Here is a 22,334-nt window from a genome sequence, read left to right as displayed (position 1 = left end):
AGGTGGGCAGTAGGTAAGCTCCTGGCTGGGCAGCCATCAGCTTCTTTAGAGCCCTCTTTGTCCAGCACACTGTGGAGGCCCGCGGGCAGTGGGGATTGGGGCCAGCAAGGGGCCCTGGCCCGAAAGGTGTGCGGTACCTGAACGTTCCGGTTGAGGCTGAGGGCTGGCATGAAGACCCCGTCCACGTGGCTGAAGGCCGTGGGGCCCTGCTGCTGCCCGTTGATGAAGAAGGTCAGAGTGTGCTTATTCAGGTCCAGCAGCACGCCCACGGTGGCCCCCTTGCACACGCCGCCTTCCGTCCTGGGGAGAGAAGCCGGGGTGGAGGTGAGGACAGGAGGATCAGCTGAAGGCTGCTGGGGACCCCCTCGCCTGGAAACACAGTGGAGCAGGGAGCCGGTCATCCCCCAGAACCCGCCGTAGAGCAAAGGACTACAATCGGGACCCTCGTGGTGAATGTTGTGACACTGCATCTCATGGTGGTTTGGATTCGCATCCACTGGGTGGGGCGAGTCTCTGGGTGGGCGTCACCCTCACCTGTCTCCTTCCCGGGGGTGGGCGGGCCGAGTCCGTTAGACTCTCTCCTCCCTTAGCTGACGTGGAGGTCCGCCTTGACACAGGCGGCTCTGCTCTGATCAGAAAACCGCTATTGTCCTTTCCTGATGGGGAACGAGCTGGTCAGCTGGAGAGCTGATCAGCGGATGGTGGGCTGAGAGCACGGGAAACGGCGAGGAGTGCTGTGTGGGTGTCGTCAGAGGGCAGAGCAGGACCCGGGGCCGGACACTGCTGGTGGGAGTGGGACTTGCGAGTGGGCCTGTGGTGCTGTTCAGACACTGACCAACAGGTGGCGGTAAGGACCTGCCTGAGGCACAGGAAGGAGGCCCACCCAGCGCCTCCCCCGGGTCTCCTGGCCCAGCCCAGCCCCCTCTCCACCCTTCCCCTAGAACTGGAGCCTGGGTCCTGAGTTAAACCCTGACACCATGCCTAATTAGCCCCAAGACTTGGACATTAACCTTGAGCCCTGATCTCATATCTGCCAAATGGTGATAACAATCAAACTTTCCTGAGGCCCAAACGAAATCCCATGAGCCAGGTGCTTCCCACAGCACAAAGTAGGCTGTTGATAGATGCTCCTTGTCAGTCTCACCCCAGGGTATCTAGGCCCCCGCTTGGCCTGAGCAAGCAGAGAGGGCGCTGCTGGGCCTGGACCCAGTCCCCAGGTGGCATGGGAGTAGACCGCCGGGCAGGCACAGGGCCAGGCCGCCCAGCCCCCGGGGAGGAGCTGCCTGCTGTCACCCCAGGCCTGTGGAGAGGGGGTCACAGCTGCCGAAAAGGCTGACAGTAGGAGTCCCATCTGCCTTCAGCCCCCGGGGACCCTCCGGAAAGTCCCTGTCCCAGGCCAGGACACCTGGGGCCATCTGCAGGAGCACTGAGGTGGGCCGGGAGCTCTGAGAGCCCCTGGAGTTGACCCAGCCCAGTGCTGCAGTCCAGGGGAGTTGGTTCCTCGGCGCCTCTCGCCTCTCCCAGCAGGGGTGACGGCCCTCAGCAGACTGGGAAAGAGACCCCACAGTGAGGAGGTGGCTAGGAGGGCCACAACCCTCCGGTACTGGGGCCAGGTTCTCCCCCGGGATTCGAGTTTCCCGTGTCTGGCTTGGTGACCCCACTCTCCCAGGCCAGCCTCAGGGCAAGGCAGTGCTGGGGCTGCCCGGGTCAGAGCCGGCCACAGTGAATGCCCCGGGGGCGCTGCACCCCCTCCCTGCCTGTTTCAAGCCCCTGCGGTTGTGTGTGGGGAGCTCCGTGGTGACTCAGGCTGGGCTGAGGGGTGTGGAGGAGAGTGGAGCAGAGCCTGGAGGAGAACTGGAGCCCAGGGCTGGTGAGCCTGGCCTTGGGGCTCGCTGAGCGGCCTGCACACCCACCAGCTCCACACTCCATCATATGCTCCCATTTGGTCTGCAGGCCAGCGGTCACGTCTCCTTGGGAACTGGACACCAAAGTGGTCAAGGACACTGCCCCCCACCACGTCCTGATGAATTTGGAAAGGGCAGGAGGACCCGGACCCCAAGCCTCATGTTGGGGGAGAGCAGGGGGCACGCACCTGTTGGTGTGAGAGTTGCAGTGCATGAACCAGCTGCGGTTGTTGTCCACGTACATGGCCCAGGCCTTGTCATCCTTGCCCAGCATCATGTCCTTGACCACGCTGGCCCTGGCCACCCCAAAGGCGGGGTCCGGGTGGTTGTCATACCGGTCCACGTGCAGCTCCCAGTAGTGCGCGCCCTTGGAGAAGGCCGCCGTGCCCAGCACCACCCGGTCGTCGTAGCTGCTGCAGGTGGCCGTCTGATTGTCGTTGGACAAAATGATGTCCCGGTGCCCAGAGTTGGGGTCAAATGTGAACCAGGCCACTGGAAAGGAAGGGGCGGGCGAGAGGGTCAGGGTTGGGGTGAGCTTGCCAGCAGCCTCTGACCTGGGCTCGCAGACGGACTCACTGACATCTCTCAGGAAGCGGGCACACGGCGTTGAGTGTTCTTCCCTGCTCAAGTCACACACGCACGCATGCACATACACATTCATGCTCTCTCCTCTCATCCAAGTGCCCAATCCCATGACCCCAGCTGGGCCAAGTACACAGACACCCAGGCCCCCACCTACATGCTCTCATGGAATCTTGGTTTCTACAGCACTCACGCACATTTTGGGCACTAATAGGAGTGAGGATATGCATCCAGCCCCATGTCATGGAAGAGAGACTCGAGAGGCAGAGAGGTGAAGTGGGGTCACCAAAGCTCCCGCGCTCTGTCATCCACCTACAGCCTGCTGGCAGGTGAGGGCTTCTAGGGGCACACAGCTGGGGAGCCCACTCCTGGGACAGCACCATCTGCTCATCCCTGGGGGCGGTTCAGGCTGTCCTGTGTTCCTCAGGGCAGCCAGAGGATGGGCTGGGATAAGTGAAAGTGCTAGTTGCTCAGTCACATCCAATTCTTCGTGACAGTATGGACTGTAGCCCACCAGCCTCCTCTGTCCATGGGCTTCTCCAGGCAAGACTACTGCAGTGGGCATGCCCTCCCTCCAGGCAATCTTCCTGACCCAGGGATCGAAACTGCATCTCTTGTGTCTCTTGCATTGCAGGTGGATTCTTTAACTGCTGAGCCATCAGGGAAGCCCTGGGACAAACGTTGACAGTAACACAGGGCTGGTACCCTCCAGGGACCCCTGAGGCCTGATAGGTACGTGTTCGATGTAGCAGATCAGACCCTACATCACCCCTCGACGCTTAGGATTCACATGATCAAAATCCAGCAGAGTGTGGATGTGCTCTGATTGCCTGCATCCTGAAAGGACACAGCGAGGTCTGCAGCACTCAGATCTGAGCTCTGGTACGGGGTGCTCGAGGGGCAAGTTCCTCCTGGCAGCCTCCTGCCTTCTTTTCTCTGGGACATCCCACCCACTCTTGGCCCCTTGGAAGTGAGACTACACAGGGAGTGTAATCTCCCTGTGCCTCTCAGCCTCCAGTCTCACTTTCCAGATCCAGCAAGTGGGGTGAAGGAATGTCTCCTTCCTTTGTGATGGGCGGGCGGGGAGCAAGGTGAGCAGATCAGGGGCAGGGCTGGAGGAGATGGACTCACCCAGCTGCCACCTCTTTCCTTTACCCCTGATGCCTCCCTCACCAGCAACTCAGATATTCCCTGCCCATCTGTCACGTGGGCTGGGCCTGAATCTGTTTCCCCTGAGACACCCAGTACTCACCGTCGGATGTCTGCAGGACCACAGTCTTACTGTAGGGCCCAACGCCGGAGGAGTTGAAAGCCTTAACCCTGGCGTTGTATGTGCTGTTGAAGTGAAGGCCGTCGATGGTGCACAGGGTCTCCTTGCCAACATACACCTCCTGGAAGAGACACAGACCACTCATCAGGTGCCCCTGTTATGCAGAAAATTTCGCTTAGCCACATGTTGCATCGAAAGTGCTATCATCCCAAGAGTGCTATTTTTAAAATTAATTAATTTTAATTGGAGATAATTACTTTACACTATTGTGGTGGTTTTTGCCATACACTGACATGAATCAGCCACGGGTATACATGTGTCTCCCCGTCCTGAACCCCACTTCCGCCTCCCTCCCCATCCCATCCTTCTGGGGTGTCCCAGTGCACCAGCACTGAGTGTCTGGTTTCATGCATCAAACTTGGACTGGACATCTATTTCACATGTGGTAATATGCATGCTTCAATGCTCTTCTCTCAAATCATCCCACCCTGTCTTCCACAGATTGCAAAAGTCTGTTCTTTATATCTATTTCTCTTTTGCTGTCTTGCATACAGGATTATCATTACTATCTTTCTAAACCCTATATATATGCACTCAGTTCAGTTCAGTCACTCATTCATGTCTGACTCTTTGAAACCCCATTAACTGCGGCACGCCAGGCCTCCCTGTCCATCACCAACTTCCAGAGTTTACTCAAACTCATGTCCATTAAGTCGCTGATGCCATCCAGCCATCTCATCCTCTGTCGTCCCCTTCTCTTCCCACCTTCAATCTTTCCCAGCATCAGGATCTTTCCAAATGAGTCAGCTCTTCCAATCAGGTGGCCAAAGTATTGGAGTTTCAGCGGCAGCATCAGTCCTTCCAATGAATATTCAGGAGTGATCTTCTTTAGGATGGACTGGTTGGATCTCCTTGCAGTCCAAGGGACTCTCAAGAGTCTTCTCCAACACCACAGTTCAAAACCATCAATTCTTCAGCACTCAGCTTTCTTTATAGTCCAATTCTCACATCCACACATGACTACTAGAAAAACCATAGCCTTGACTAGATGGACCTTTGTTGGCAAAGTAATGCTTCTGTTTTTTAATAAGCTGTCTAGGTTGGTCATAACTTTTCTTCCAAGGAGTAAGCGTCTTTTAATTTCATGGCTGCAGTCACCATCTACATTGATTTTGGAGCCCCCCAAAATAAAGTCTGTCACTGTTTCCACTTTTTCCTCATCTATTTGCTGTGAAGTGATGGGACCAGATGCCATGATCTTAGTTTTCTGAATATTGAATTTTAAGCCAACTTTTTCACTCTCCTCTCTCACTTTGATCAAGAGGCTCTTTAGTTCTTCACTTTCTGCCATAAGGGTGTATGGTATTCTCTTTCTAACTCATTTCATACTATATAATAAGCACCGACCAGTAATGTTGAAGAAGCTGGAGCTGAACAGTTCTTTGAAGACCTACAAGACCTTCTAGAACTAACACCCAAAAAAGATGTCCTTTTCATTATAGGGGACTGGAATGCAAAAGTAGAAAGTCAAGAAATACCTGGAGTAAAAGGCAAATTTGGCCTTGAAGTACAGAATGAAGCAGGGCAAAGACTAATAGAGTTTTGCCAAGACAATGCAGTGGTCATAGCAAACACCCTCTTCCAACAACACAAGAGAAGACTCTATACATGGACATCACCAGATGGTCAACACTGAAGTCAGACTGATTATATTCTTTGCAGCCCAAGATGGAGAAGCTCTATATAGTCAGCAAAAACAAGACCAGGAGCTGACTGTGGCTCAGGCAATGAACTCCTTATTGCCAAATTCAGACTTAAATTGAAGAAAGTAGGGAAAACCACTAGACCATTCAGGTATGACATAAATCAAATCCCTTATGATTATACAGTGGAAGTGAGAAACAGATTTAAGGGCCTAGATCTGATAGATAGAGTGCCTGATGAACTATGGAATGAGGTTCGTGACATTGGACAGGAGACAGGGATCAAGACCATCCCCATGGAAAAGAAATGCAAAAAAGCAAAATGGCTGTCTGGGGAGGCCTTACAAATAGCTGTGAAAAGAAGAGAAGCAAAAAGCAAAGGAGAAAAGGAAAGATATAAACATCTGAATGCACAGTTCCAAAGAAGAGCAAGAAGAGATAAGAAAGCCTTCTTCAGCGATCAATGCAAAGAAATAGAGGAAAACAACAGAATGGGTAAGACTAGAGATCTCTTCAAGAAAATCAGAGATACCAAAGGAACATTTCATGCAAAGATGGGCTCAATAAAGGACAGAAATGGTATGGACCTAACAGAAGCAGAAGATATTAAGAAGAGGTGGCAAGAATACATAGAAGAACTGAAAAAAAAAGATCTTCACGACCCAGATAATCACGATGGTGTGATCAATCACCTAGAGCCAGACATCCTGGAATGTGAAGTCAAGTGGGCCTTAGAAAGCATCACTACGAACAAAGCTAGCTCAGGTGATGGAATTCCAGTTGAGCTATTTCAAATTCTGAAAGATGATGCTGTGAAAGTGCTGCACTCAATATGCCAGTGAATTTGGAAAACTCAGCAGTGGCCACAGGACTGGAAAAGGGCAGTTTTCATTCCAATCCCAAAGAAAGGCAATGCCAAAGAATGCTCAAACTACCGCACAATTGCACTCATCTCACATGCTCGTAAAGTAATGCTCAAAATTCTCCAAGCCAGGCTTAAGCAATATGTGAACCGTGAACTTCCTGATGTTCAAGCTGGTTTTAGAAAAGGCAGAGGAACCAGAGATCAAATTGCCAACATCCGCTGGATCATCAAAAAAGCAAGAGAGTTCCAGAAAAACATCTATTTCTGCTTTATTGACTATGCCAAAGCCTTTGACTGTGTGGATCACAATAAACTGTGGAAAATTCTTCAAGAGATGGGAATACCAGACCACCTGACCTGCCTCTTGAGAAATCTGTACGCAGGTCAGGAAGCAACAGTTAGAACTGGGCATGGAACAACAGACTGGTTCCAAATAGGAAAAGGAGTACGTCAAGGCTGTATATTGTCACCCTGTTTATTTAACTTATATGCAGAGTACATCATGAGAAATGCTGGACTGGAAGACACACAAGCTGGAATCAAGATTGCTGGGAGAAATATCAATAACCTCAGATATGCAGATGACACCACCCTTATGGCAGAAAGTGAAGAGAAACTAAGAAGCCTCTTGATGAAAGTGAAAGTGGAGAGTGAAAAAGTTGGCTTAAAGCTCAACATTCAGAAAATGAAGATCATGGCATCCGGTCCAATCATTTCATGGGAATAGTTGGGGAAACAGTGGAAATAGTGTCAGATTTGATTTTTCTGGGCTCCAAAATCACTGCAGATGGTGACTGCAGCCATGAAATGAAAAGACGCTTACTCCTTGGAAGGAAAGTTATGACCAACCTAGATAGCGTATTCAAAAGCAGAGACATTACTTTGCCAACAAAGGTTCGTCTAGTCAAGGCTATGGTTTTTCCAGTGGTCATATATGGATGTGAGAGTTGGACTATGAAGAAGGCTGAGCACCGAAGAATTGATGCTTTTGAATTGTGGTGTTGGAGAAGACTCTTGGGAGTCCCTTGGACTGCAAGGAGATCCAACCAGTCCATTCTGAAGGAGATCAGCCCTGGGTTTCTTTGGAAGGAATGATGCTAAAGCTGAAACTCCAGTACTTTGGCCACCTCATATGAAGAGTTGACTCATTGGAAAAGACTCTGATGCTGGGAGGGATTAGGGGCAAGAGGACAAGGGGATGACAGAGGATGAGATGGCTAGATGGCATCACTGACTCGATGGACGTGAGTCTGAGTGAACTCCGGGAGTTGGTGATGGACAGGGAGGCCTGGCATGCTTCGAATCATGGGGTGGCAAAGAGTCGGACACGACTGAGTGACTGATCTGATGTGATCTAATCTGAATATTCCATTGTGTATATGTACCACAGCTTTCTTATCCATTCATCTGCCAGTGGACATCTAGGTTGCTTCCATATCCTATCTATTGTAAGCAGTTCTGCGATGAACACTGGAGTACACACGTCTCTTTCAATTCTGGTTTCCTCGGTGTGTATGCCCAGCAGTGGGATTGCTGGGTCGTATGGCAGTTCTATTTCCAGTTTTTTAAGGAATCTCCACACTGTTCTCCATAGTGGCTGTACTAGTTTGCATTCCCACCAACAGTGTAAGAGACTTCCCTTTTCTCCACACCCTCTCCAGATTTATTGTTTGTAGGCTTTTGGATAGCAGCCATTGTGACTGGCGTGAGATGGTACCTCATTGTGGTTTTGATTTGCATTTCTCTGATCATGAGTGATGTTGAGCATCTTTTCATGTGTTTGTTAGCCATCTGTATATCTTCTTTGGAGAAATGTCTGTTTAGTTCTTTGGCCCATTTTTTGATCGGGTCATTTATTTTTCTGGTATTGAGCTGCATGAGCTGCTTGTATATTTTTGAGATTAATTAATTCTTTGCCAGTTGTTTCATTTGCAATGATTTTCTCCCACTCTGAAGGCTGCCTTTTCACCTTACTTATAGTTTCCTTTGTTGTGCCAAAGCTTTGAACTTCAATTAGGTCCCATTTGTTTATTTTTGCTTTTTATTTCCATTACCCAAGAGTGATATTAATAAGTAGATTTGGGGTGAGTGGTGGCTGGATTTCAGGGCACGTCCAAGTTGAACATAAACCCTTAGTGGTGGCTGATGGGCCCCTCTGCTGAGAAGGTATGGGGTGCAGTAGCTGTGATGCTGCCTGAGAACGTCCTGCCTCTTCAGAGGGTGGTTCTCATGGATAGGACTCTGGAGCCCAAAGATGGGGGTGCACAAAACGGTTGGAGCAAGAGGAGATCATCAGTTTTCAATGGGAATTTAAGCTGGAAAACATGAACTAAGCATCGAAGTAGACAAAATAAACAATATTTGAAAAGGAAGCATCATCACACATGATGGAAAAAGCAGACGGAGGAAGGCCGTGCTCAAGCACAGGTGGTTCAAGTTGATTTGGCCACTTCTGGAGTGAGAGGGCCACTCCACCTCCTCCCACCTCTCCCACTGCTGAGGCTGGCATCTTCCAACTCCTTGGGCCTCCTGGAGCTGCTTTTCTCCTGGTTTCCCAGAGGGTGGGGCATTTCTGCATCGGACCCCAAAGGTCCTTTTCTAGAGCATTTACTTCAAACTTAATTTGTCCCGTTAACTGCCCCCAAATATATAGTCTTACACCTCACTTTTGTCATTACATAAAATGTCATTCCTGGGCTTCCCTTAGGCTCAGGGATGAAGAATCTGCCTGCCAATGTAGGAAACACGAGTCCGACCACTGGTCTGGGAAGATCCCACACGCCGTGGAACAGCTAAATCCGTGTGCTGCAATTACTGAGCCTGTGCTCTCTAGAGCCTATGTGTTGCAACTCCTGAGCCATGTGCCTCAGAGCCTGTGCTCTGCAACAACAGAAGCCACTGCAGTGAGAGCTGGTGTACCACAACTAGAGAGAAGCCTCTGCTCACCGCAACTAGAGAACGCCCGTGCAGAAAGGGAGACCCAGCACAGCCTGATTAAATAAAGTTGTAAAACACTATTCCTGCTTGTTTACTTGGGGGTGTTAGTCTTCATTTGTTTTTTCGAGTTATTGATAATAATAGCTGTGTGCCAGCTATCATTGTATAAGGCATCTTAATCCTTACACAACCCTGGGACATTGCTATTATTTTTTATGTTTTACTCACAAGGACACTCAGAGAGGGCAGGAAACTTGCCCAAGATCACAGTCAATCCATTTAGAAGCCAGGGTTTAAATCCAGGTCTGTCTGCGTTAAGTCCATGATTTTCCCACCATGACACACTGTCCCTCCGAAACTCGAGCCCTTGGCTCCAGCTTCTATTAATGGTCACATCTCAAAGGGGAGAAGCCACTGAGCTCTGCGGCTTCTTCTTTTTTTTTTTTTTTGGTAAATATTTATTTCCTTATTTGGTTTCACTGGGTGTCAATTGTGGCACATGGGATCTTCAGCTGTGGCTCACGGGCTTAGCTACTCCTCAGCACGTGGGATCTAGTTTCCCATGTCCCCTGCAGATTCCTAACCACTGACTACCAGGGAAGTACTGGTGGCTTCTTTTCCTTCATCCCATTTCAAAACCATAAACTGTCTTCCTGGTTTCTGGTTAGTCAAGGAACTCTGTTAGTTCCTCGCTCATTTGCATGACCAGACAGTGTATGACCTGCTCTTCCTGACCAATGTGACTTCAGCTTCTCTCTTCCCTAAAGAGCCCATATTCCCAGGGACTCAATTTTCCCTCATGGAGTACTACAACTCTGGCATTCACAAAACAAAAAAATGAAAAGACACAGGCGTAAATCCTGTTGAGGAAAACAAAAGGAACACTGACTCTGGTAAGATTCCTTGAATGGGTACCAGTTCCAGGAGAAGAAGTATGAGAATTGTTATGATTGCTCTGGTTTGATAGAATGAGTCTTTATTTAGTCTCTTGGGGACAGAAAGGTGAAGCTCTAAGAAGAGCCAGAGTTTGTGCTTCCTGGAGTTCATTGTCAACAAAATTACTGGACAGGGGTCTGAACTCCACTGTGATGTCTCGGTAGAGCTCTGTTGGGGGGATGGGGTGGGGAGCTGTCAGGGTTCCCACCACAGGGTGAGACTGGAAGATACATTTCTGACTCACTAAGGGTCTGTACTCTCCCCATGTATTTCATCACTGGGGACCTGAACGTAGATCATCACCCAAACCCTACAACCGTTTTTGATGTGTCTTCCCGTGCAGATCACCTTGCCAGATGAGCTAATTAGTGAACGGGGCAGCGCAGTTGTGTGGCAACACTGAGGGAGTAGGAGGCTGCTTGGGGGCGATGTGTGGGAGGGCGTTGACGAGATACTGCTGGGTCAACTGGGAAACAGGTCTGTGTGGGGGACACCTTTTCTGAGCTCTGCCTTGGCCTCCGACCTGCGTCAGTCTTCACAGAAAAGCCATCCTGAACTTTCTCTGCCTGCCCAGACCTAGCTCTCAGTAGAGAAACCCCCTGCGTGTCCCATGAGCCCAGGCCCGCCAGTCCTGCGTCCTTGGGGCTGACGCCCCCGTTAGTGGTATCAGAGTTAGGGGCAGCCACACGGAGTGGCCCGGAGGCTGCGACAGTGCGAGCCTCGCCCCCCGCCCCCCGCAGCAGGCCTCACCCGGAACTGCCCCCCGTCGCCGTCGTCTAGCTCCAGGATGTAGCCGTCCACGGGGCTGTGGGTGAAGGGCGGTGTCCTCCAGGCCAGCGTGACGCTGTTGTTCCGGGTGCAGCACTTCTCCAGCTGCAACAGGGGCACGGGCGGCACTGTGACGGGACAGGCGGGCTTCAGTGTGCACACCCTGCAGGGCACCCCAGAGGGAAGGCGACCACCTGCGCCACTCCCTGCTGCTTGTATGCACACTCCGTGGGCCTCCTAGCCTGGGAGGGGGTCCTGGGATTTGAGGCCAGGAGAGACTCAGAGACGTGGCAGTTGCTGCCACCCCTCTGAGTCTGGAGCCCTGAGGACAAGGTGTTCTCTCCCCACCGGCCCACTGAGCATCACTGGTTTTGATTCTGACCCACGAGCAGCTCCCTAGGACTTGCAGCAGAGCCTGACCGCCTGTGCCTCCCAGCACGGCAAGGCCTCTGCATACCCTCTGCATGGAGTCATGTGCAGCTCACACCTGGGGCCCGTGAAGTTGTGGTTGGGGGTGGGGGACAGGCAAAACACAGAGATACATTGAAACCTTTGTCTGGGAGCGTTTTAAAGGCCTAGGGAACTAGATCCCGGAAGGTGAGGCAATCTTAGAGTATGGGACAATCTACCCATGGAATTAGGGATTCAAGTCAAGTGTATCATCAGTTCTATCAAGGTGAGCTCGGGAGTATCTTTTTATTCTCTAGTTGTCTTCAGGCTCGAGAGATTTTAGAAATATAGTCTATGCTGGGGCTTCTCAGGTGATGTTAGTGATAAAGAACTTGCCTGCCAATGCAGGAGACATAAAAGACTTGGGTTCCATCCCTGGGTTGGGAAGTTCCCCTGGAAGGGGGCACGGCAACCCACTTTAGTATTCTTGCCTGGAGAATCCTATGGACAGAGGAGCCTGGTGGGCTATGGTCCATAGGGTTGCAAAGAGGTGAACATAACTGAAGCGATTTAGCATGCATGCATGCATAGTCCATGCTGACATTTTTCAAAGGGAACACTGCAACATGAGTTTTTGTAAAAACTACAGATTTCCATTTGGGTCCAGATGTTAGGGCACCATCTTCCACATTTTGGTGGACAGTTTAGTGAGGTGTGAGCACTGTCTGTTATGGATGTCATCTCAGGGCTGGCTCCATGCAGACTGGCCCCAGGACCCTGGGTTATCAGCGTGGAAGGAGTCCTCTCTGCATCCCTGGGCACTGCTTCTCGCTTTTCCACTTCCTCTGTGAATTCCACCACCCCACCCTGTCAGGAGCAGCTCCAAGCGGCCTCTTTCAGCAACCCCACCTTCCAGAGCCCCAACTTCTGCCAGGCTTATTCTGTTCCCAGAACCACGCCTCATTCACACCTGGGGCAGATGACATTTCCAAACCTTACCTCAGGTGCAAACTGAGTGTGGGAGTGAGCACAGAGATTGGGTGTCTTTGGTTTAAAAATGGCCACATACTTTGCAAGTGAGCATTTTCCTGAGTTCACAGCTTCTGAACTGTGGTGCTCAGCTCTTTGATATATTGGTTAAAAAAAACAAACCCCCAAAGAGTTTTATTCCCTCCACTGCTGCTGCTGCTGCTAAGTCGCTTCAGTCGTGTCCGACTCTGTGTGACCCCATAGATGGCAGCCCACCAGGCTCCCCCGTCCCAGGGATTCTCCAGGCAAGAACACTGGAGTGGGTTGCCATTTCCTTCAATGCATGAAAGTGAAAAGTGAAAGTGAAGTCACTCAGTCGTGTCTGACCCTCAGTGACCCCATGGACTGCAGCCCACCAGGCTCCTCCATCCATGGGATTTTCCAGGCAAGAGTACTGGAGTGGGGTGCCATCGCCTTCTCCTGAATGTACCCTTAATGTCTCTGGAGAGGCAGGGTGACCTCACATGCTAATTTTGTAACCTGGGGAAAGTTATGCAAACTTTTCTTAACCCATAGCCTGTGTCCCCCCGGCTCTCTGAACTCACCTCTACCACCCATCACCTTCTCACACTGCTGTCACCTCCAGCCTTGCTCTGCTTGGAACACAGCAAACTTATACCTGCCCTCTGCCGCCTGGAACCTTCTTCCTTTATACTGCATCTCTTTCCTTCTCACCTCGAAACACTACCCCCATACTAATGCCTTCTTCTCAAAAAATGGCTTCCCTCGTGGCTCAGATGGTTAAGAATCAGCTTGTAATGCAGGAGACTCAGGTTTGATCCCTAATTGGAAAGATCTCCTGGAGAAGGGAATGGTTACGCACTCCAGTATGCTTGCCTGGAGAATTCCATGGACAGAAGAGCCTGGCGGGCTACAGGCCATGGGGTCAGAAAGGGTCAGACATGACTGAGCAACTAACAATTTCACTTCTCAAAAAGCACCTTGTCGGTCACACCCGCCACCATCAGGGTATATCTGTTGTATCACTGCCTATTTCCTTCTCTAGATGCCAGCTCAGTCTTGTGAGGGAGTCTGTGGACTTGTTCATGGCTGTGTCCCGAACACTGAGGATGGTGCCTGGCAGGTGATAAACACTCAATAGGTGTCTCTGGACGAACAAACGATCCTCTTTCATACATGCGAAAACTGTGGCTCAGGCTGGGGGCTACCCGCAGAGGTCACCAGCTCGAGAACACTGAACTGGAACCTGAACCCAGGTCTGTGCTGCAGAAGTCCCTCCCTCCCAATCTGGGCCAGGGTCACAAGTCTTCCGATGCATGAGCTGCCCTGCAGAGTGGATGCCTCTTCCAGAAGAAGCAACAACTGAACTGGGCCAACCACGGCTCACCCCTACATTTCATCTGAATGAAGTCCAGCTGGTGGATGGCTTGCAGCAGCGGCTCGCTGTCCAAGGTCAGCTCAAACTCCGCGGACACTTTGGGCTCCAGGGCGCCTTTGACCCACTGCTCTTGAGACACCTGGACACGCTTGATCAGGGCATCTGAGATCTTAAAGGAAGCACAGAGTTTAGGGTGTCCATGTGCAAAGGAAAAATAACACAGCAGGTGGTGAGGAAAGGACAGGGGCTTCATCTCCATGGGCTCAGGGGGTGGCTGTGTTAAGAATGCCCTCTCAAGCCCTGGCAGAGATGTCAGGACCCATGCTGGTATGGGGGTAAATAAAAATGCATTATATTGTTTAAATCATCTGCATAGGTCAGGCATATTCCCTGTAAAGAAGCACTTGCTGTTTTAGGCTAAACTCTTTTGTAAAGCAAATGATACTTTTAATTTTTTCGAACTTCTTATTTTGTACTGGGGGATGGCCTGTTAACAATGTTGTGATACTTTCAAGTTAACAGCCAAGGAACTCGGCCATATATACACATATATCCATTCTTCACAAATCCCCCCTCCCATCCAGGCTGCCACATAACACTGAGCAGAGTTTCCTGTGCTCTACAGTAGGTCCTTGTTGGTTATCCATTTTGTATGTAACAGTGTGTCCATGAACCTGCCAAATTCCCTACCTATCCATTCCCCTCAGCAACCACTGGTTCACTTTCTAAGTCTGTGAGTCTCTTTCTGTTTTGTAACTAAGTTTGTTTGGAAGCAAACGATACTTATAAAATATACAGAAACACTCTGCATATTCTTCTTTTGCTAGATCCCGCACTTTGCAAAGTGAAACTCACTAGTGGTTTGTCCCAGCATGTGAAAGCATCTCCTTCACCCCAGGACTGGGCCGCTTCCTCCCTCCCACTGTCTTTCCCCCATGTTGTTCTGCAGCTTCTGCTCCAAACTCTCACTGTATCAAACCCACAGCTCTGTTCTCTGCTGGAGAAAGTCTTGCTCATTCAGAACATTTGCACGTGTCCCTGTAGAGCTATGATGCCCATGCACCCTTCCTGGGGACCAATCAAGGAGATTCATCATTTTCCCCACAGACGGAGGACTGGGCTTTCGTTTGAGTCACAGAAGTGTTCCCAAGAGATGCTCGTGACCCGGGTTAGCCTAGCTGCTGGGGGTTGCCCAGCAAGGCAGCCCAGGCTTTCTGGGCTGCAGTATTCTGTCCAGACCTGTGGGACTCTGCCCACTGGGGGTCATGTGGATTCTACTAACTCAGTTCTTCCAGTGCAATCTTTCCAGCTTGACTGGCAGACTGTCTTCTTTCATCTGTGGGGAAAATGTTCTAGGAAGTCGAGCCACGAGAGCATGGCACTGCAGGCCTAGAGACTGTGATGTTTGACCTCCTCATTTAATGATGACCCAGAGTGAGGTCAGAGCTTGTGAGAACAGCCAAGATGAGATTTCAGGTATTCTGGACTCACTGAGCACAGGAGAATCTGCTCAACTCCAAGCCACGGGGAGGGACTTTCCTAGAACCTTGGCTGGTGTGGGACGTGGCCATGGAGTTGGAAGAAGGACCGCCAGCCCACTCACCTGCAGGAACCCGGCGGGGTCGTTCTCTTTGATCACCTCCAGGCAGTACTCCATCAGCCCAGTGGACTGGCGCAGCTTCAGTGTGCAGTGATTGATCTGGTCCCAAACCATCTGCCATGAAAAGGACCCCTGGTAACCGTCTCGTGGATGAAGAACAGCTCGGCTGCAGCAGGAGGCAACACTGTTCTCGACTCCCTCGTACCCTCTCCTGCCACTGCTCTGATCCTGAGCTCCACGTGCCCTCGTTACAGGGGAGTAATTGGACACATTGCCCCATAAGCAGGCCTGCCACACCCAACAGAGCACACTTCCTGAACTCTGGATAAAAAGCAGAGAACGTACACAATCTGAACCCTCCCAAGTGACCAGTCCATGCCCCCCACTCTCGCTTGCTGGGTGATCATTTGAGGGGCTCAACTGCTTTGCATGTAAACCATGGACCACCCCCAACACGCATTCCTTCTCGCTCTTCAGTAATATTTCTGGTTCAATTGAGAAATGTCTATGAAATAGATCGAGCCCAGACCCTGAAGTGAGTGGTTTTCATCAAGGCAGGATGTTCACGGGGCAGCTGCCTGGACCGGGGGCCCGGTGCGAGTGAGGGAAGACTTGCCTTTCCACGGTGGTCACTGGCCACCGTGCTGACCACGCGAGCACCAAACACCAGAGAACCTGACGGACGGGCCGAGCCGGGGCCCTGAGCACAGCCCTCGTCATCCAACGAGGCCATCTCCGCTCTGCAAGATGGGAGCAGGGAGTGTGTCTTCCACAGAAAGCAAGGGCCCAGCAGATGGGAGAGGGGGGCTTCTGACTGAAAGCAGCAGGGTTCAGGGGTTTGGTCCCTGCTTTGGAGGGAGAGTAGGCATGGCGATTACTACAGGCAAAGCGGCAAGTAGGTCCCAGGGAACCTGCTCAGTGCTTCCTCCCCTCACTCGTTCACTCATTCATACCCTCAACTAACACTGACCCTGTGTCTACACCGCGTGTTCCCAACCCTGGCCAGGGAGGGGGATGGGACTGGGTGCACTGGCTGCCCGGGCACCCACCTTCAGCTTGTGCTCCCTCTCTTTGGTGACCTTGGTGAGCAGCTTGGCTTTCTGCCGGGTCAGAGCATCGACCAGCGCATCACACTGAGCCACCAGGCAGGCCTCGTAGTCCAGGCCATTCTCCTGTGGGACACAGAGAGCTTTAGGGAGGAGACACACAGAGACATGGCCGGTGCTAGAGACACAGCCACGTCAGCAAGTGGGCCCCAGAGAGAGTTGTCCTGCTTCCAGATTGGAGACCGTGCACGTGAGTCTCAGCACATCGGAGGATGGAACGAATATTCAACGTCACCTGAGCCGTGCGGGTTTGTGAGGGTTCTCAGTGTCATGGGAAACACTCATGAGAGACTTAACAAGAAAAAAAATCAGCTACAAGTGTGCAGCATAATTGCATACTGTGTGTGTGTGTGTGTGTGTGTGTGTGTGTGTGTGTGTGTGTAAACTAATGGAAGAGAGTGTCAAAATAGTGGGGTGGCCACTTAAAGGGGTGAGACATTGGTGAACTTCTGTTACTTTTGTCTGCTATTTTCTACTTTTCACAGTTTCTAGAACATATTTTTACTTTTCATAATCAGATAACAGTAAAACAAACAAAACCCAGTGGTCTGGCTGTAGGATCTGTCTTTCTCAGTTGTGAAAAAGAATCCTTCAACACCTCTCAGACCAGCCTGGATTCAGACCTCGTGTCATGGGCTAATGTGTTTTCTCCCACCCCTGCCCCAAGCTCCTATGATGAAGTCCGAACCCCCATGACCTCAGAACAAGACTGTGTTTGGAGAAACGGCCTTGAAAGAAGTAACTTAAATGAGGTCCTTAGGCTGGGCTCTGATTCAACATGACTGTGTCCTTAGAAGAGGTGGTCAGGACACAGACAGGCACAGAGGGAGGGCCCCCTGAGGACGCAGTGGGGTGGTGGCTGTCTGCCAGCCCAGGAGAGAGCCCTCAGGAGGAACCACCCCTGCACACGCTTCGATCTTGAACTTCTAGCCTCCATAACTATGAGAAAATAGGTTACTGGGGTTGAAGCCACTCAGTCTGTGGTGCTTTGTTATAGCAACCCCACCAAATAGCTGGTGTTCTGAAACATTAGAAACAGGAAAGGAAATGCCTGGTGGCTGAACTCTGTGCTTTAGCTTATTGGGAAGGGTGGTTTCTATAGGCGGGTTTAGAGTTCAATGCCCTCAGTCCCCCTTTTCCACCCAGACACCAGGAAGTTCGTGATCTGTGTGAAAGTTCCTCCCTGCGTGCATTTATACACTCTCTCCCTGACAGACAGAGCTCCTGGGGGCACAGACTGCACCTTATTGATCAGTGTCGGGCTTGTACATGACACAGCGTGGGTGCTCAGTAAATACATTTATTTAGTAACTGATGCTTTTCTATTGTGATGCATTTGGTATGAAAGCACTGTATACAGACACTGGTAGCACTGTATGGCCCTGCATTATTTCTATCTGGTTCTCTTTCTATGATTCTTTCTGAGTTCAAGCGAAATCCCTTTCCTACCGGATGGCTCATGGGTGCCAGTGGGTTGGGTGCAACACCCGAGGCTGTGCAGCGGAGCAGTTGAGCCTCCCGTGTTCAACACTGAGAAGTGCTGTCAGGGGCCTTCCCTTGCCTCATCCGTATCTCACATCCCTTCTGCAGAGGGGTGGGGTCTGGGCTTACCTGGATCTGCTGCAGAATGTTCTTCAGCTGAACCAGAAACTCCTTTGCTTCTTTTGCCTTATCGGAAACTCCATTTAAGGCCTGAGACAGCTGGGCCTAAAAGATATTACAGGTTGAAAAGGAAAATTAGGTGTTAAAGGCATTTGGTCTGCCCTTCACTCTGAAAGCTGTGTTTATAACAGGGTATAACCAAGAGCTTTCCTCTATGGAGGGAGCCCGGTCATTGCAGCATGGGCTTGTCTTTCCAGCAATGGCTGATAAAGTGTTGGCTGACTTGCTCTCTTCTGTCTGCACTCAAAGCTGGATAGAAGTAAGGAGCATTCAGCTAATTGGTTGGGGCTGACAGGACCCAGGACAAGAAGCAAGTATAGACTTGACCGGGTCTGGCCCCCGCCCCTCCCACAGCAGCTCTACCCCCATCAGTAGGACTCTCAGACGCCAATGTGTGGACACCCCAGGTGCCAGGCCACACTCTGCCCACCTCATTTGTACACAGTTGCATTTTGGCCTAAGTGGGATGGGTGGGAAAGAGACCTGGAAATGAGCTTGAGCCATGTGGATGGAGGGTCCCAAGTCACCATGTAGAAGGGATGGTGGTGGCCTCCTTGGCAATCGACACCCTAACTCTGCTCAGTTGCTGGGACCCAAAGGCAGAGCTGCAAGCTGGTCTCAAATCTATGGCCTTTAGCCTCAGGCTTCTTTTCAATGAAACATATGCCCACACAATCGAATCTGTCTTCAAAACTTCACTATTGAATAGACTGATGCCCTTTGTTTTTAAATTTTATTTATCTATATTTTGGTCATGCCCTGCAGCCTGTGGGATCTTAGTTTCCCAACCAAGGATTGAACCCATATCCCCTACAGTGGAAGTGTGGAGTCTTAGCCACTGGACCGCCAGGGAAATCTCCTGATGCCCTTGATTTTTAACGGTACTCTCATGTTTCAAATTAAAAAGCTGAGGGCAGAGGAAAAAAATGGGGCCAGAAAAGCTGGGTCATACCTGCTCTCCACTGTCTTTAGGTCTCTGCTCAAATATGATCTGTCTGAGAGGCCTCTTCCCTTGCCCTGCTTTATGCTTCTTCACAATGTTCATTACCACCCAACACAGGTTTGTTTGCTGTGCGTCTTTCCTCCCAAGAATGTAAGTTCTCTGGTTGCTCACATCCAGAAAGAGCACCAGGCACAAGGCAGCATTAAACAGTGTCGATATTTGTGGAATGAACGGGTCAATTAATGTGGTTCTTTGGACCATATCCACGGTGTTCCAAGTGTGGTTCCTGGACGCTCAACATCAGCATCACCTAGGAATTTGCTAGAAATCCAAATTCTATGGCCTCACCCCAGTCTTACTGCTCAGAACCTGGGGGTGAAGCCCAGGAATCTTTCTTTTAACAAGCTATCCAGGGATGTCTGATGCACTTTGAGATCCATTGGATGGTACAAACATAGCCACGGAGTGGATGAGAAGACGTGGGAACATGAAGGCGACCAGGTCACCAATGTTCAAGGTGAGGTCTGAGCTGTGTCCTGCTCTGGGAGATGGCTGGGAGCCTCGGGTGTGGCTCAGCTGAGAGGTGGCTCCTGGAGAAGCTCTTCCTGCCTCCAATGGCTTCCCAATTCCACTCCCCACCCCACACACACTTCAGCTGGTGTAAGCCCTTCCCTCCATGCTTACCCACTATGGACAATTCTGTTGCAAGTATCTATGCAGGAAGACTAGCCAATAGAAATAGCAAGAAGAGCAGAGTGTTCTGCATCTGCTCTGTCTCATGCAGCTGCCACCAGTATGGGTGGCTCTGAGCCCTTGAAATTTTACTTCGTTTTCAGCCACCATGTGTGGCCAGTGGCTGCTGTCCTGGGCAGCACAGATCTTTGTACTCATCCTTAGCAGCTCAGCCTGTGTCTGATAACTTCACTCAGGAGGAGCTGGAGAGGTCAGCATCACTCAGACTCATCATCTGTGTCCAGAAAAGGGGTGCCTCCCTCCCTACCACACTCAATGCAAGAAGAGGGCGCTCGGAGGCTGCACCCCTTTTCTCTTCAAGGAGAGGCCCCTTCCTGGGAACCTATGCACTCCTTCATGGCGGGGACTTTGTCTTTGTCTTTCTAGCCAGGCACAAAATAGGGGCTCAAAAACCGCTCACTGGCTGAATAGAAAGCAAAGCAATTGCTCCACTAGAAGCGGATGCTAACCAAGACAGATCCCTGTAGATCCACAGGCAGCACACTTGTCCACAAGAAGCCACATTAGTGAGTGTCCCCCTCCTTCCACCTGGGAAACTGGAGCCAGCATGGCTCTGCCCCCACCAGCCCCGGCCTCCCCACAGCCCAGTCCTGCTCTCGACCTACATCCCACTTGGCAAATAGATCCTGGAGCTCGGCAATGAGCCCAGAACAAGTGATTTTTGAAAGGTTCCAGTGGCCTTAGGCAGACACCCAGCTGAAAGGGGAATGGACTCACAGCTCACTAGACACTGCTCCAGGCTCATCAGACTTGCCTGTGACCCCGGCCCAGCAGGGTGCAGCAAAGGCCTGACGGAAGAGCCCGGGCTCCCATGTGAGAGCTGGTCTCCCTTGAAGGATGTCCTGACCTAACAAGCACACACTTATATTAATACTTTTCTTGACCCCAGTTCCTTCCCATTGGGTCGGGCCACAAGTCAGCTCTCCTTGCCCAGGTGACAGCACTGTGGAAACTGGTCCTCGTTGTTCTACTGGCAAAGGAGCCAGGGATTGGGTGGCAAAGGTGGAAACCATTTCTCAAGGGACAAATTACTTATTGGCAACATGTTACAGGTTCACAGCATATTGTATTTGGCTGCAGTTTTCTGAGACATGCTCTTCCTCTTTTCCACAAGGACTGTCTAGGGGGGCCAGCAGGGGACACGGAAAACTGTGTTCTTCTGGTCCTAGAGAAGGGCTTCCCTGGTGGCTCAGATGGTGAAGAATCTGTCTGTAATGCAGGAGACCCAGATTTGATCCCTGGGTCGGGAAGATTCCCTGGAGAACAGAAGGGCAATCCGCTCCAGTATCCTGAACTCCATGGTCAGAGGAAGGCCCTGCCATCTGTGAAATGAGAATGGGTTGTTCAGTCTCTGTGACCATACTATACTCTTGGAAAGAAAGGAAATATCCAGACAGAAGATAAATATTTTTAAATGACTGAACAGATTTTTAACTTGAATCAAACATTGTATTTTATGCCTTCCTATTTCTTAAAGGTTAGAATTACTTTGCTATAGAGTCTCTGAGGTTAGACAGCTTAAAAATGTCAGTATTTCCAACAGGGCCAAACCACCTGCTTCCTGGCCTAGCATCATGTCTTTGCCTGCAGCCTGAAGGAGTAGCTTCTAGATACACGGTGTAGTTTTCTGCCTCCACCCCCACCTCCTTCTAGATGGTGTTATAGGGCCTCATAATGCATTAAGCTGGTTTCCCTGGTGGCTGGGATGGTAAAGAATCTGCCCAGAAGACCTAGAAGACCTAGGTTCAATCCCTGGGTTGGAAAGATCCCCTGGAGAAGGAAATGTCTACCCACTCCAAGATTCTTGCCTGGAGAATTCCATGATCAGAAAAGCCTGGAGCGCTACAGTCCGTAAGGTCACAAAGAGTCAGACACGACTGAGCGACTACTGCAATGCATTAAGCAAGAGGACTCTGGGGCATATAGCCAAATCTTGGCTCTGTCATCTGTTAGCTGTGTGTCTCAGAAAGATTCTTCATCTCTTTGTTATACAGGGTCCTCTCCTCATATGAGTTTGCACTATTATACTTGGAAATATAACTTGAGCTTTCCCCAAATCCTCTTTTGCTACTTTTTAAATCTGATCACACCAAAACAGGACATTTTAAATGTTCTTCTTTAGTGAATGTTTGGGAGATAATAATGCAATGATACTTATCTAACAGGATGCTTTCAGTTTGATTTCTGGGTTGTGAGAAGTGCTGAACCAATTTAAACAGTCTAATTTTTTGTGCAAATTTTTCTAGTTTTTTAAACTTACATCCGTTCTTTTAAAATAATAACAACTGTTTGTATTGCTTTGAAAGTGCAAATTGTAAAATAATTTAACTATTGTTTTCATGGTAACTTTATTAATAATATCACTGTTTAAAATATTTAACCATCCTAATTAATAACGATAACTATCCTTTTAGATTACTCATGCTATTACTTTCTTAAGCAAAAGAAACCTGTAAATTAGAAAGAATTTATTTATCTATCTATTTTTGGCCGTGCTGGGTCTTCATTGCTGCACAGGCTTTTCTCTAGTTGCGGAAGTGGGGGCTG

At 50.3% G+C, this 22,334-nt stretch overlaps 1 protein-coding gene across 1 annotated transcript in view; it reads right to left on the bottom strand.

Annotated features, from left to right (window-relative positions):
- The window catches only part of TRIM67 (tripartite motif containing 67), a 63,698-nt gene that overhangs the window by 6,486 nt on the left and 34,878 nt on the right, over positions 1–22,334 (bottom strand). The window contains exons 2-9 of the mRNA XM_070781975.1: positions 18,041–18,136; positions 16,373–16,495; positions 15,327–15,437; positions 13,733–13,892; positions 10,948–11,093; positions 3,739–3,877; positions 2,093–2,396; positions 138–300 (exon numbers count right to left, since the gene is read on the bottom strand). Coding sequence (XP_070638076.1) covers positions 138–300; positions 2,093–2,396; positions 3,739–3,877; positions 10,948–11,093; positions 13,733–13,892; positions 15,327–15,437; positions 16,373–16,495; positions 18,041–18,136 — 1,242 coding nt within the window. The remainder of the gene's footprint in view (positions 1–137; positions 301–2,092; positions 2,397–3,738; positions 3,878–10,947; positions 11,094–13,732; positions 13,893–15,326; positions 15,438–16,372; positions 16,496–18,040; positions 18,137–22,334) is intronic.

Source organism: Bos indicus, chromosome 28 (genome assembly GCF_029378745.1).
Source record: "Bos indicus isolate NIAB-ARS_2022 breed Sahiwal x Tharparkar chromosome 28, NIAB-ARS_B.indTharparkar_mat_pri_1.0, whole genome shotgun sequence".
Taxonomy (NCBI): domain Eukaryota; kingdom Metazoa; phylum Chordata; class Mammalia; order Artiodactyla; family Bovidae; genus Bos; species Bos indicus.
This window is presented reverse-complemented; position numbering and strand designations above follow the sequence as displayed.